General features: G+C 36.1%; 1 protein-coding gene across 1 annotated transcript in view; it reads left to right on the forward strand.

Annotated features, from left to right (window-relative positions):
• LOC136811329 (AP-1 complex subunit beta-1-like) overlaps nt 1–14,685 on the forward strand; it is a 17,104-nt gene extending 2,419 nt beyond the window's left edge. Inside the window, exons 2-21 of the mRNA XM_067067944.1 lie at nt 2,932–2,978; nt 3,208–3,313; nt 3,738–3,873; nt 4,156–4,401; nt 4,672–5,014; nt 5,516–5,588; nt 5,902–6,042; nt 6,227–6,302; nt 6,480–6,569; nt 8,961–9,049; nt 9,346–9,625; nt 9,822–10,248; nt 10,451–10,620; nt 11,059–11,101; nt 11,296–11,487; nt 11,902–12,027; nt 12,370–12,456; nt 13,093–13,160; nt 13,434–13,520; nt 14,351–14,685. Coding sequence (XP_066924045.1) covers nt 2,942–2,978; nt 3,208–3,313; nt 3,738–3,873; nt 4,156–4,401; nt 4,672–5,014; nt 5,516–5,588; nt 5,902–6,042; nt 6,227–6,302; nt 6,480–6,569; nt 8,961–9,049; nt 9,346–9,625; nt 9,822–10,248; nt 10,451–10,620; nt 11,059–11,101; nt 11,296–11,487; nt 11,902–12,027; nt 12,370–12,456; nt 13,093–13,160; nt 13,434–13,520; nt 14,351–14,422 — 2,889 coding nt within the window. The 5' untranslated portion in view covers nt 2,932–2,941 and the 3' untranslated portion in view covers nt 14,423–14,685. The remainder of the gene's footprint in view (nt 1–2,931; nt 2,979–3,207; nt 3,314–3,737; nt 3,874–4,155; nt 4,402–4,671; nt 5,015–5,515; nt 5,589–5,901; nt 6,043–6,226; nt 6,303–6,479; nt 6,570–8,960; nt 9,050–9,345; nt 9,626–9,821; nt 10,249–10,450; nt 10,621–11,058; nt 11,102–11,295; nt 11,488–11,901; nt 12,028–12,369; nt 12,457–13,092; nt 13,161–13,433; nt 13,521–14,350) is intronic.
• The last annotated feature ends 1,155 nt before the right edge of the window (nt 14,686–15,840 follow it).

Genomic DNA, 15,840 nt, shown 5'->3' on the forward strand with positions numbered 1-15,840 from the left:
AACCACATGTTTTCCCGTGCAAAAAAAAGAAGCGCTTCAATGTTAGCCAAGCAAAAGAACGGGAGCCATGACGCAACTGCCAGCACCGCGCAATCGAACGTAATCGAATCTCAATCGAACGTAATCGAATATCAATCGAATCTGAAAATTGCGGTAATATTCGATTGAGATTCGATTGCATTCCACAATCGAATTTCAATTGGTCGATTGCGTTCGATTTGGTTCGACTGGTTCGATCGTAAGGGGCGTTCGATTGAGATTGTCTGGTCATTTGTCCTTCAATTTCGACCAGTCTAATTTTCGCACCGAGTGGGATTCGAACCACCACCAAAGAAAGACCTTCAGATTCGGAAGCCAGGGCTCTATCCGTTGAGCCATCGCCGCACAGCAGTAACCCGCAATTTGTAACAAATTAAATAGAATGGACAAATCTCTATATATCGGTGACACTCCCAACCCTAATGGTGCCCTTAAAAAGGGCTGCTGCTACTCAGCCCTATGTTTAGTCACTGGGTGCGAGTGCCCCTAAGAGGGCTTTCGGCCCTATATTGTGACTCTTGAGTCCAACCCTAAGCCTAACCCTAACTGGTAATGACCCAATACCCCCTGATTCACGGAATGACAGATAGGAGAAATTATCAGAGAAAAAAATAGCTCGTCGCGTTCTGAGCAATCAGCGAAATGTAATGAAAGTCTGGTATATGTTCACAAGCATTTTTTTAGGGAGGTTGAAACTCGCAATAGCAATTAGCAATAGCATAAGTGTTTTTTTCCAACTTCAAGAGTTTTATTCAGCATTCTTTTGCAAAAAACATGTGCGTTTGGTTTGGGAACGCGAAACGCGAACGCAAACTACCGAACAACTAAACTTTTCAATACATCTCCATAACTAACAGATTTTTTGAAATTCTGTAAAAGGTCCAAGTTCCTGAATAGTTTTACTATGTTCTGTGAAAAAATCATAACCATCAGTGAAATACTCGTTCATCTATTTAAGATTGAGGACAAAACTTTGCGAAGAAAAATAAACCTTGAGCACAAAAAATGCTTTTTTAAACACTTTTTCCACCGAAAAACAATTAACGTTTATAGACTTACCTTCCCAAAACATTGAACAAGCCTCTACTAGTTAAAGTAAATGAGATAAGATAAGATAAAACCTTAAAATCAACCAAAATTTACAACCTGTCATCCAAAGAAAAAGACGTGCTTTTCACGCCGCCATCTTGTTTTAGAATGAGAATTATTTTCTGCTCCAGTTCACATGGAAATTTTTTCATCCAATCAGATCGCGAAATTTCACTTTCTCTAGTCCAATAAGACTGCGGGATTCAAGTCATGTGACATCTCTATTGAAAAACCTGCGCAAAATAAAATAGAAATGCACACTACTGGCTACAGGAACTGAAAGCAAACAATTAAGGCCAATATTTTTTGGTTTTTCTGAAGGACAAAAGGTATAGAAAGCTTTACTGAAGGAGGGATAAGGCTGGGACCTTCTATTTAAAAGATATGGAAAAAAAGACACTTTTTTAGGTGATAATTAAGATTTTACTTAGAGACTTTAATTCTCTTACCCCCGTCTCGCCCCCCCCCTGATATGAGCAAGGGAACCATGTTGGACACCCCTACTGAAAATTTCAGATAAAAAAACAAGGAATTAATTCCTGTAACTCGATGAAAATTGGTAAAAGCTGGTTTTGACTGTTTCTGATCCTAAAGTGCCATTTTTTGGTAAAATCTATGCAATTTATGTTTGGATTTCTAGAAAGCTTATCCAATCATTGTCAATATATTTTTTATTTGAAAGTATTTGCTTCATGGACTAAAAAGATATAGTCAAATCATTTTTCAAAAATTTTGCCAAAATTGATTTGCATTTCGCCATTTTACGCAAAAGCATGTGAAAATTATTATCAACATAGAGCTAGCTCGCTATGTCTTTTCGTTCTTTTTAAATTTGAAAATGAGCACTCAGATAAATAAGGTGCACTTTTTCAAACTTCTTGTTCGTGGCACTGAAATTTTTTGACTAATCTCCAATGAACAAATCGTGCCATAACTCAGCACTAAGTCATGTTTTCACCTTTCTTGACGTTGAAAAACATTAAATATCTGTGAAAAGAAAAGAGATAGTTAGATGCAGTTATTTTACTTGTTGTGTAATGTGGTTTCTTTCTTTGATGGGGCGGTCTGCTCAATTGGCTTTCAAAGTAACTCTACCATTTTGAAACTTTTTTTTAAGACAGAAAGCAGGATTTTTCTTGAAAAATGAACTTAGGGTGAAAATTAGGGTGAAACGAGTGCAAAGCTAAGAAGACCACGAAACCTGAGCACAATCCAGCAAATGCAATAAAAAAATGAAGGCTAGAAAATGAATTGAACTGAGCTAAAATGAAAACAAGGCGAGGCCAATGAAAAGGAAAAGGACTAAACAAGCCAGAGAGACTGAGCACAAACGTGCGTGAGTGCAATGAAAGTCCAATGAAATGAATAAAATAAAAAAAAAATCTAAGTTTAGCATACATAAATATTTTTGTAAATTTTTTCTGAATTTTATAAATGTCAAATAATTAGAATAAATGCTTACCAGATTGCCCAAGTATAGTCACTGTGTAATGAACTGCCATGAAAAATGAAACTTTGAATTGAATTGAATTCAAAGTTGAAAAACCATGTCAAAAATTGTAATCTCATAGCTCTCGTGCAAGGTGCAACCGAAGTGAAAGTGACAAAACAGAAAATGTGACTATGGGGGAACAGAGTCTCAAGGGGCGACGACGTAATGAAATAAACTAAATTTTATTAATGTTGCATAATGAAATAATTGATTTTGTTAATGATGTTAATGATTTACTAATGACTTTCATTTGACAGACCTTTATCAGGCAGTTTCTTTTATTCCATGATTTTTGCTTTCCATTTTTTCAGAACTGCAAAAATGACAGACTCAAAGTATTTCACAACCACCAAAAAAGGTAATTACAATTACATCTTTCCATCATAGTTTCAGAATATTCTCCTGATAAGATCACCAGCTTCCACATGCTTTTCAGCATTTTCAGCAATACAAGTTTTTTTGTTGTTTTCCAAATGGGAATTAAGTATATTAATAATAATGTATTAGTTTTCTAGCGGCAATATTATCAAAATATTAAGTTTTCATGGAATTGTAAAAAATATATTGGGGTTTCCTTTTTATTTTAGGTGAGATCTACGAGTTGAAGGCCGAGCTGAATCAGCCAAAAATGGACCGAAAAAAAGAAGCTGTTAAAAAGGTTATTGCTATTATGACTGTTGGCAAGGATGTCAGGTAAGATTTTATTTGTAATATGAATTTGTTTTTTCTACACCATACAATTTCATTGTTATCCACGAAGGTTATAACTAAAAAGAAAGAAGCAACCATTATAACCAATAAGGCCTCAAAATAACTGTAAATAAAGGTTAAATTCATATACAAATAAAACCTATTGAGATTACATTTTTTTCCTTTATGAATGAAAGTATTAAAAGAACTGAGTGTGCCAAAAATAACTGTCCACTTTACAATAAGATCTCTTAAAAGTTCTATGATGAGAGAGATGAACCTTCCGATGGATGGAAAAGGCCTTATCCAGGACAGTAATCCCTATCCTAGGATGGGAAATTCACTGCACTTACCTGACTCTGCCAACTCGTGCTCGTGCTATGATAAAAGTAGGCAATGTAAATTAGGGGGTATGTTTTCTTTTCAGTGCTTTGTTTCCCGATGTAATCAACTGCATGCAAACTGATAATCTTGAATTAAAGAAGCTTGTATATTTGTATCTGATGAATTATGCAAAATCACAACCAGACATGGCTATCATGGCTGTCAATACATTTGCAAGGGTTAGTATGCTTAGCATATTATCTAAACATTTCTGAATAATTCTCTTTCGGTTAAAAAATCTAAGTGCATCATAGTCATCACACCAAATTTATCTTTTAAAATCATGCTTATTTTCTATTTCAGGATATAATTTAAATTGAAATATACGTCTTAATAAATTCCCACTTAAATAATTCTTTTAAGTATGCTGCCAATTTTGTTAATTCGCGATAATCAAATTCAAAGTTATAAATGTATATTTTTTTCAATATTGAGGTAGTCTAATGTTTATTTTCTTTTAGGATTGCGATGACCCAAACCCATTGATTCGTGCCTTGGCTGTGCGAACTATGGGTTGCATTCGAGTAGACAAGATCACTGAATACCTGTGTGAACCATTGAGAAAATGCTTGAAGGACGAGGACCCGTATGTTAGAAAAACAGCAGCAGTCTGCGTTGCCAAACTTCATGATATCAATTCAACTTTGGTGGAGGATCAAGGTTTCCTTGAGCTGTTAAGAGATTTATTATCTGACTCCAACCCTATGGTAAGATTCAGAGGGCTAAGCAGGGTTTAGTATATTTTTCACAGCCATTTACTCAATTCAGTTATATGAAATTGTTTGAGGTCTTAAAACCTCTTTTTCGATGTATATACATCTTTAGAAAATTGTTCCCTTAAGTAGGGGGGGGGGTCATTTGCCCACTTATTGCCTTCACAACTTTTGAAAGAAATCATGCTATAGCGTCCTAAGATGTTGTTCCTTACCACTGTACTAAATGTTAGGTGATATACTCTCAACGTTTTCTTTCAATAGGTTGTTGCCAATGCTGTGGCATCACTGTCAGAAATTGCTGATGCCTCACCAAGCGCAGTGCAATACTTTGAAATCAACTCCGCCACCATCAACAAACTCCTCACCGCGTTAAATGAATGCACAGAGTGGGGACAAATCTTCATTTTGGATTCATTGGCCAACTATTCGCCACGTGATGAGAAAGAGGCACAAAGCATCTGTGAGCGTGTCACGCCACGTTTGTCACACGCCAATGCAGCCGTTGTCTTGTCTGCGGTCAAGGTGTTGATGAAACTGATGGAAATGATGGTCCAGGGAAGCCAATTCATCCAAAGTCTGGTTAAAAAACTGTCACCGCCACTAGGTAAGTCTTCGATAACAAGATAGTGTTTTGATTTTATTCGCATAGTTGTTAACAGTTATGAAATGGTTTAGCTTGATGCTGAACGAAGTTTAGTTTGATGCTTAAATGGTTTTTTCCAAACTAAATTAATATTGTCTGCTTACTCATCAATTTCTATTTACAAGTTTTTCTACATTGAATTGACACGGATTTGGAGCAATATTGGTTAGAAAAGTAGGAAAGGAAAACAATTTTTTGTTTTCATCACGAAGTCGAACATAACATAACAATAAGAGACACCGGCCTGATATAAAACATGTGTCTGATGTGAAACGGGAGCACTTAAATTTAAAACTAAAACCTTTAACGAGTATTCAACGTTTGAGGAGAGGTTGGAGTTGGAGGTACTCTAAAAGGTTAAAAGCTTCACCATAACCACGTTACTAGACAAGACGATTCAACATTGTTGTTTAAATTGTAGTAAATTTTGATCAATTTCATGTTTTTTTTTAAATTTTTTAGTCACGCTATTGTCAAGTGAGCCCGAAGTGCAATATGTCGCACTCAGAAATATCAATTTGATTGTTCAAAAAAGGTTTGTATCAAATTGATGGAGTCTTTATTTTGGTCTAGAAGTAGTGAATTTTCCTGATCTTTGTTGGAGATAAAATATCAATGAAATTCATAGGCCATGATGTCACATCACAAAATTTCATTGACAAGGGGCTGTAAATAATTTTAATTCCTTTGTAACATCAAAAAGGACTTGAGCTGAGCGAAAACAATTCTACAAGACTCTTTCTTTCACTTTGCTCAAATTGTCGAATTATATATTTTAGAGCTTCAAGTGGATTATTGTTCTGTGAAATTTTAATGATATTAAATATTATTATATTTCTTAACTTTAGACCGGACATTTTGAGGAATGAGATCAAAGCCTTCTTTGTTAAATACAACGACCCTATCTACGTCAAATTGGAGAAGTTGGACATAATGATTCGTCTGGTCTCGCAACAAAACATTGGACAAGTTTTAGCTGAGCTAAAAGAGTGAGTTATAAGAATTTTGAAAGGTCTCTTTTTGACCCATTGACAAACTGGTTTACCCTTTGAACTTTGTTCCATTTGTAGGCCTACGAGGTGAACCTCGGGGGATTCTTTATTAATGGCTTTAATTCTCCAAAAAAAGATGACTAACTTACTACATTAACAAATGACTTCTGCTTTCTTTAAGGTACGCCACTGAAGTCGATGTCGACTTTGTCCGAAAATCTGTCCGTGCCATCGGACGTTGTGCCATCAAAGTTGAGGTAAATTCAAGGCTCAGTTGCCAAGCATCCTCTAAACTAGGGCTAAAGAACCTGCTTCATCTTTTTACCATTTCGAAGGCTGAGCTTAAGAAATTTGGTTGCTTAATTTAAAGTGGGCTTTCAAAAATACAGGAAAAAATCACATCGTCTTTGTCTTCAATTTCTTTCAATTTTCAGCAATCAGCAGAAAAATGTGTGACCACATTGTTGGATTTGATTCAAAACAAAGTAAATTACGTGGTCCAGGAAGCTATTGTTGTCTTAAAGGTAACTTTACTTTTTTCACCAGCGCTGTCATTACAGATTATTTTTGTTTAAAATTTAAAAACAGTCAAGCAATATATTTCGGTGGTGTCACCATTCTCAAGCTTATAAAAATACAAGTGCTCTATCAGATTACACAAATTTCTATCTACCTACATCTAAAAAATTTAGTTTTTTCAAGAGTAGTTAAAATTGATTAAAAATATTCTAAAAACAAAAGAAATATCTACGTGACTCCATTTCTAAAAAGCAGTACAGTAATTTTGACGAATCTAATTGGTCATTAAGTCCAGGTTTCTTAAAAGAGCAATAAAAGATGCTTCAAGATTTTTACGAGTTCTCCCCTTCTTTGGGGCATTGAGGACAATTTTCCATTGGAATTTGTGATTTGGGTAGGAATTTAAATGTTTTGCAGGCTCTGCAATTTGTAATCTGATAGAACACTTGTATTTTTAAAAGCTTGAGAATTTATTTTAAACTTTCAAAAATGGCTTCAAATTTTAACATACTAGCCGGTACCTGGCGTCGCACGCCGGTTAAGCTGTAGCTGAACGCACTAAAAGTCCTTTGGATGTTGAAGCTGGCTTAAAAAAGCGATCAAATAAAAAAAAAGAAATCTGTACAACGTTTAACTCTAACCTTCCCCGGGTGTCTTATCTTTTAACCATATTTGGATCGTTTACTGCCCCCCTCCCGAGACATAATTTTTTGTTTGAGTCAAAAGTTATCAAAAAGAGCATCATTTACTGTACCAGTGTCGTTTGAAACGACTCTGCAGGTAGTTATTTTTCTCGCTTCGCTCGCGTTAAATATGCCGTCCAGATTAAATGACAATTTTTCAGGAAAAAGCGGGAAGGTCAAAAAGAATAGTGCAACTTTTTGTTTTTATCAGATCGAAAAAATATAAAATTCTAAGTTACTTTTTTAAACCCTTGTCATAACTTTTCGAATTTAAACATAAAAAATGACCCGGGGGGGGGGGTACTACCCTTGTCGACCGACGGGGGTGCTCCGCTGAGGTTCGAAAAATGCACCCTACGTGGGACTCGAAATTTGCGAAAAAAGTGACCCTGAATGGAACTGAAATTCCAAAATTTTCTCAAATTTTCTACTTTTTCCCCAAATTTTCCAAAAATAGGCACCCTACGAGGGACTGATTTTTTTATTTTGGTGTTTTTGCGACCCTACCTGGGACTCGTGGAGGTTAAAAAAGGTACCTTGACCAGCGGAGCATCCCTGTAACCCATCTTGCCCTAGTCCCCCCCCCCCGGGAAAATGACGTACACACTTTTTAGCAGTAACGACCAATGAAGTATAAGCCCGAAGGGCTAGAAGTCAATCTCCTTGGTAGGATTTGAAGCCAACAAATCCTACCAAAGTTGCGCAGCCTTGAGTGGCTCGCCTGGTTTTTACACAAATGACAGATTAATACTAAAATTTACCTCTAAATTTCGAATAAAATATCAATCGTAAACAAAGGAATTGCTAGATTCAATCTGTCGTCAAAAATGCGGCGCATTTTTTAAGGCTTCACTTTTTCTTGCCTGGGAAAGGTTAGAGATTGAACTTTAGCCCTTCGGGCTTTAAACTCAATGGTAACGAATATCTAACGGCTTGAATATTTTTATAAGAAAAAAGAAGTGAACTAATTTTTTCTTATGCTTTATATCGCCCTTTGAATGCTGTTGTTGCCCACAAACCTTTTTATGTTTTGATTTACTTTTGAAATATTCTTTTCTATGAAATGAAATTGTTTTGTTTTGAAAAGAATTCGAATGTCATTAATAAATACGATCGTTAAATACATTCGAAAACATTTAAAACAAAAGAAGAGAGAAAAAGGCAAGTCTGGGCAGAAGTTAAAATTACTAAATGAAGATGGGCCTTAAATTTCAAAACAAAGGCTTAATAAAGTCTAAACCAAGCTCTATCCGATCTTTTGCAAATGGCGCGAATCCAATAAAACAAATTTGTGGAGCAGGAGACTAAAAGTCATAATTTTAAAACACAAACAAAGCGAAAACGAAAGTGGTGACACACAGACACACAAAGCACCGCTATTAATATATAGAAAATTATTTTTGGATTTACCGTTTTTAATGCTAACAAGTACTAGTAATCAGACTATTGCGAGCATAATGTTAATGCTAAGATTTTTCCTAGCCCTAAGGCGAATATTAAAGGACTCTTGCTTCAGCGAACGGCATCTTTTCGTCAATTCAGATTTTGTACATGTAAAATACAAGATAGATACAATTAACCAATCACATCGCAGATATTTTAAGGGTGGTTGATAAAGAAATCAAAATGTACATGGTCATTGATTGAAATATTTTGATTATTTAAAATTCTAGACCTGAGTATATTGTTATTATATTGGGATTTCATTTTTAGGACATTTTCCGACGATACCCTAACAAATACGAGAGCATCATCTCAACACTCTGCGAAAACTTGGACTCTCTTGATGAACCAGAAGCTAAGTAAGATCTTTTCTTTGTTTACATATTATGATAATGAAAAATTTATCTAAGATTAGTAAAGTTCTTTATTGGGTAAAGTTCTACCAATGACCTTTCTAAACCCGGGACAAAGTTTCTCGATCCCGGCCAAGCACAATCTTCTGATCGGAGTTTTCTACAGAGCTTAAAAATACTGTCGGACGGCATAAATATTTTTGACTGAAATCCTGATAACACTTATAACACTTTTCTTGTGTGAATAACTAATTTTGATACCAGGCATTGTTGCAACAAATTTCAAAATTTACTTTTCCCAGGGCTTCCATGATTTGGATTATCGGTGAATATGCAGAAAGAATTGATAACGCTGATGAACTTCTCACCACTTTCTTGGATGGCTTTTCTGATGAAAACACGCAAGTTCAATTGCAACTCTTGACGGCTATCGTCAAATTGTTCTTGAAAAGACCAACAGACACACAAGAACTTGTCCAACAAGTCTTGAGTTTGGCCACGCAAGACAGTGACAACCCAGATTTGAGAGATCGTGGCTACATTTACTGGAGGTTGTTATCCACCGATCCTGCTGCTGCCAAAGTAAGAATTCGAAGTTTGAATTCTTTTATTTTTACAATAAGAAAAAATACTCTACAGTAAATTTCGAAATATCAAACCCCAACTCATATTGGAAACGAACATTTGCATTTTTTAAGAACCACGAATCACTTACACTCTTCTTTGGTTTGATTATTACTATATGGCTAGATATATAACACCTGCTTTTTCTCCCTAGGAAGTTGTTTTGGCTGAAAAACCACTGATCTCAGAAGAGACCGACTTGATTGAGCCAAGCTTATTGGACGAACTGATCTGCCACATCTCCAGCTTAGCATCCGTCTACCATCGTCCACCATCCTCCTTCGTCGCCGGAAAATCGTCTCAGAAGCGTGCCACCCTGCCCGCTCGTAGCGGCGCTCCAGACGCCACGCCATCCGTCGATACCACTCCAGCGGCCGATCAAGTACAGCAACCCACTTTATCGCAAGTGGCAGGCGTCCAACCCGCAGCGCCGCAACCAACCACCGATTCTTTACTGGGTGACCTGTTGGAACTGGGACCTTCTTCTGGAGGAATGCCACCGCCAGCACAACCAGGATTTGGTGGTGGATTCGGTGGTGGATTCGGTGACGTTCCCGCTCAACCGCAACCACAACAACCAGGTACAATTTTTTTGTCGTTTGGAATTCGAATGCGAAAGTAGTAGTTTCGATTTAATTGAATTTTCAAAAGAAAGCTACTTTAACTTATGATGTTTATGTACTAGCAATAAAGGTATAAAATTTTACACTATTGTCTGTTTCGCTTTTATGGTTATCGAAGAATTCACCCGATTCATAGATATTTTTCCTTCCTGTTTTTCAGCTGTCGACCTGTTGGGTGGAGATCTCAGCATGTTATCGACCCCTGCTCCGGCTCCATCTATAGGTGGTGGGCTCATCGACACTGGATCATCAGCAGGAGGTGGTGGTCTCAACGATCTGTTCAGTATCCAAGGTGCTCTACCTGGTGCTGGTTATGTTGGCCCACAAACTGTAAGTTGCTTTTATTGTTTTTGGTTGATTTTGGTCATTGAGATAGATTTTATCTATAGTCCACGGGAAGTGAACCACTCTCTCCCTTCATTTGCAGCTTTTTCAGAAAAATGACGGACATCCCGTATGTTAGATATATGTTGAACGGTGAAAAAGAATGCTATTATATTCTTTGAATTCTCCGGATGCTAGTTAGATATATATTTTCCAGGGTAAATAAAAAAAAAAATTTGAAAAGGAAGTGCCAAAACTCCCCCCTTTGTTTTGTAAAAAGATTCATCCTCGCCTAAATAACTACCTCGTTTTTTATTATTTTCCCATCCTTTGTAAGTTTTCGCCCCTCAACTTGTATGTTATTTTGTTACGAAGACTCTAAGTCACCCCTGTAAAACCACCACTTTCTCGATTAAATTGTCTACCCTATTTCTTCTATTAAAGGTTCTTTTACCGGCATCGAAAGGAAAGGGACTCGAAATTTCAGGTATATCTTTTTATGTAGATCGTAAACCAAATCTTTTCTTAAATTATTTTCCCAAATTATTTTTCGTCAGAATTTTTAAGCCTCGTTCCGTCTGTTACGTCTTATGAATGACCTTCACGATCTTGGGAATATTGGCGTCACATGAAGTCATTGCATTAAACTTCAACTCCTCAAAACCTTTTAATTCGTTACAGGAACATTCGCTCGGCGCCAAGGTGCCGTGTTTATGGATTTAACGTTCACGAACCGTGCCATGCAAGCTATGGGAGGATTCGCTATCCAATTCAACAAGAACAGTTTCGGTATCGCCCCAAGCGCCCTTCAAGTTCAATCACCTATCGCACCCAACACTTCCGCCCAAACGTCGCTCCAGATAACGCCCGCAGGTAAAATTATTATATATCTTTCCTGGTGCTTACATTATAAATGGGTTTAGTAATAAAAGTAACTGTGATGATCAACTGTGATAATTTGATCATCACAGTTCACCTTCACTCTTTTAATATGAGCGAAGTATCTTTTTTAACGCAAAAAAAGAAGATAAAAGCTAAATTTTCTGTCTTAAATCTTACGAACATGTGTTTACTGAACACGTCGTTGAAAAGGAACCAATTATGAACGAAAAGATTTCACAAGAAAGCAACCGAGAACAAAGTCTGTGTCTTCTTAGTTTGATGCTTTTCCTTGCCATGAAAGGAAAAAGTCAAAAAAAAAAATTAATTCTATTTATTACTCTATAATTCTGTACTTTTGTAATCTTCATCAATAAATCAATATTTTTGTTTGAATTTGTTCTCTAGCTGGACCCATCCAGAAGATGGACCCTATCAACAACTTACAAGTGGCTATCAAGAACAATATCGACATCTTCTACTTCAGCTGTGCCATACCCGCTCACGTTCTTTTCATCGAATCTGGAAAGATGGGTAAGTAGCGTGCTGTGTAAAACCGACTTAGTTGAACATTTTATGTACGGAATATGGTGGAAGTGCGAAAATTCCTGATTTTATCTGGACGTACGGAAATTTCTGACCTTGATCTAATTTCAATACGATCTACCCTTCTTTAAACCTTACAGTACATATTTTTGCTTTTTTCAAACCTTAAAGTGCATTGTACCTAAAAGAACACTAAGCTCCCGTCGGTCAATTTGCTTATCTGCCTTATTGGGTTGGGATTGGTTGGCTCACCGAATTGTAAAAATTGTAACAATATGTAACAAATGTAACAAATGCCATAATTGCACACTTCTTTGTTTTCTTTTGCAGATCGTAAAGTGTTCTTGGATACATGGAAAGACATCCCTGCGGCAAACGAAGTCCAAAACAACGTCAATACCAGAGGATTTAACTCAGGTATATTTTATTTAAGTACCCTTTCAGTAAGATCGCTTTGCAATTCGTTCACATTTACACGCTCGGTTTTTAAAACTTGATTCTATCGCAGATATCAACATCCGTTCGCATATTGATAACCGAACCATTGCATGCGAACTTTCTAATGGCGCATTGAATATTAGTCAACTTTTCCAGCGCGAAACATTTTTTGAAAAATATGGAAATTGTTTTTCAAATCCAAAGTTTTAAACTGGTAGTAAAGCTTGTAACTTGAGAGTGAGACAACGATTTTGGTATAATTAGAAAGGTATTATGCCCTTTTAAGTCAATGAGTCAGGAGTTAAAGCCTTTTGTCTGGGACTTGGTAAATTCATGATATGCACCATTGCAATGTCTTCTGACATTACATCACGGACCCAATAGCTGATTGGTTGTAAGTGACGTAAAGTCAATCAATACGTCACTTTCAACCAATCAGCTGTTGGGTCCGTGATGTAATGTCAGAAGACATTGCAATGGTGCATATCATGAATTGGCATAGAACGTGTCCACACGTCACTCGGGTTTGAAGGGTTAAGGTTTTTCTTTTGTTGCATTTTTTATGGTCCATGTAGCTTTTATTTCTTTCGTTATTCTTTACTCTTTTGTTTGCAGATGGAATCCAGAACGTTTTAGAAGCAAACAATATTTTCACCATCGCCAAACGTACTGTTGAAGGACAGGTTAGTGACGCGATTTTAATCTACTTTAATAAGCCGTACATTATCTCAAACGAAATCGTCTGTTAACATTTAACTTTGCTTCTGTTTTCATTCTGAAACGTGAAAGTTCTTCGATATTCATGATTCGATATTGCATCACTGCAAAGCTTAGCTACTGCAATTTTACCCAATACAATGCATTTATTTTTCACTGTGTCACTGGCATTGTTAACTATGAAAACAAGTTCCAGTTTAATTAAATTTGGTCAACCTGATGATTATTTTTGTTCCCAGGATATGTTATACCAATCACTTCGTTTCACCAATGGCATCACTGTTCTATCCGAACTGAAGTTAGTCCCTGGAAACGCCTCCATTCAGGTAACTAAAATATTTCCGAGGATGAACAGTTATCCTTTGTCATTTACTTTAGGCGTACAAACTTTCGCGAGCAGAAACTTTCGCGAGGACGAAAAATCGCGAAATTCACGACATATACTTTCGCGAATTTAACGGAAAAATATTTTTCGCGAGCATAAACTTTCGCGAATCAAGACGTACAATTGAGAATTTTCACATGAAAAAATGGCTTAGAGGGACAAATACTTCTTGAATTAGCTTGAAACATTTGTCCTTTGATTTTAGTAATTTAGCAGGCTAAAACGTGCCAAAAAATAAAATTTTATTCAAAGTTTGAAGTTTTACAGATTTTGTCAAGGATTTTTCGCGAGCACAAACTTTCGCAAATGGCCCTTCCTAGAATTTTTAAAGACCTTTACTTTTGCGAAACGGGCCAAAATCCGCGAAAATCGCGAAAGTTTCTGCTCGCGAAAGTTTGTACGTCTCCAGCAATACCTAAAACTAAAAACTAAATATTGCGGGATATCGTGATCAGAGTTACTGCTGGGGGAGCCTCTTGAAAAGTACCAAAAAAACATGACACAAGTTATAATATCAGGCGTACTCTAAATTTGTGTTTGATACTCTTGTTAGGAACACATTTCTAGCCCAAAACTATTAGGTGAATCACGTTTGAAAAGTCTGTTTTTTTTGGCCAGTTTTGTCAACTCTATGAAATGTTTTAAAGGAATGAATTCTTTCACATGTGATGACTTCATTCAATCGTTTCTAAGAAAAGATTTGAAACTGATAGCGTCTCGTCTAAAAGGAAATCTACCGACACTGCTAATTTTTCTTCTGATTTTTTTCAGCTTTCATTGAAAACGACGGCTATGGATGTCATTGGTATCGTCCAAGATATCTATCAAAAGATCTTGCAATAACATCCTCAAAAGGATAATGAAAGTTCAATTGTTTCTACGATCAATAAACGAAGTCTCTGACAAGATTTTTCTGTTCCCGAAATAATAATTCGGATTTAATTTAAAACTTGATGCTTCTTTTTTTATGATAATTATTTTAGGTATTTTTAATTTTTTCTTGTTTCTATACAATTTACTAGGATAATAACCTTTTGAATAATACATACTTTTTTCTCTCATATATAGTGAAATAGAAGTACTTTCTTCTTCTGGAGATAAAATAATGTTTTCTTCTTCACTTTTCAATTTTGTACATGGGGTAGAGGATATATTGCATGGGATTGGGGAAAATATCTTAATTTAATTTACCCATGTCCGGGGTAATTTCCGCACCTTTAATGGGCAAAAAACGTATTGTTGGGGGGGGGGGGAGGGGGTCAAAGGTTGTCTGGATGGATGGAAATCCTTTGTACGTGGCTTCAACTCAATTAAAATATGTGACATCCTCCTCCATCCCCATTTACTTTATTTTCTTAATGAGTCTATTGAGAAATAAGAGGTCGAGTCATCCATCATGTTCTACTATGAATCAGTATTGGGAAACATTTTCTCTTGTGTCTATTTTTATCAGTAGCTATGGCAACTCTACATCAGAGAACAATTGGATATGTGAAGTAACAAATACCCTTGGTAACTAAATTATTCAGCACCAAAGTCTGAAAGGTTTGAATATTCTTAAATTTTCTGGAATATTGAATTCAATTTATTCGCTATCCATGGTCGCTTGATTTCAATGTAATATCTACATTAAAGATAAAAGGAAATGAGGCCAGGATTCTAAAACTGTAAGGAATGTTCGGTCAATAAGTTTTGAATTTAGTTGAAAAAAAAAATACAAAAAGAAGATAAAAATCGATTTTACTGAGTTAAGAGTTCTAGTACACAACCAACACAACACAAACCGTTTTTACTATACTAGATCATCATCGTGTAAGAGGTACAATGAGGTTTAAAATTCTTCACGAAATGCACCGTATTTTCTTTTCGTTTCTTATCTACTCTCACTCGACCATCGTACAAGGGAAACGTTTCTTGAAACGTGATAGCTACGAAGATGCATACTTCGAATTACTTCACAAAGACAAAATTCACGGGAGAAGTCCAGCAAAAAGTGCAGTATTACCGACAAGGTTTGATTGCATGCAACTTTGTAAAAACTCAAGTGGCTGTTTATCTATCAATTGGAACGAAGATGAAACCAAATGTGAAATAGTCAACTACGATCGTCACAATGCGCCTACTTATACAGACAAGGTGAGGAAATGCTTTTTCCCTGATTTCTTTTATTCGTTGTTCATCATTCCAGTTTTCAAATTTTAGATTTTCAGAAATTCATTTCCGTAAAGGGTCTGTTTGTCTTTTCTCATTTTTCAAACCGA

This window comes from Clytia hemisphaerica, unplaced genomic scaffold (genome assembly GCF_902728285.1).
Source record: "Clytia hemisphaerica strain Z4C2 unplaced genomic scaffold, Clytia hemisphaerica genome assembly, whole genome shotgun sequence".
NCBI lineage: Eukaryota > Metazoa > Cnidaria > Hydrozoa > Leptothecata > Clytiidae > Clytia > Clytia hemisphaerica.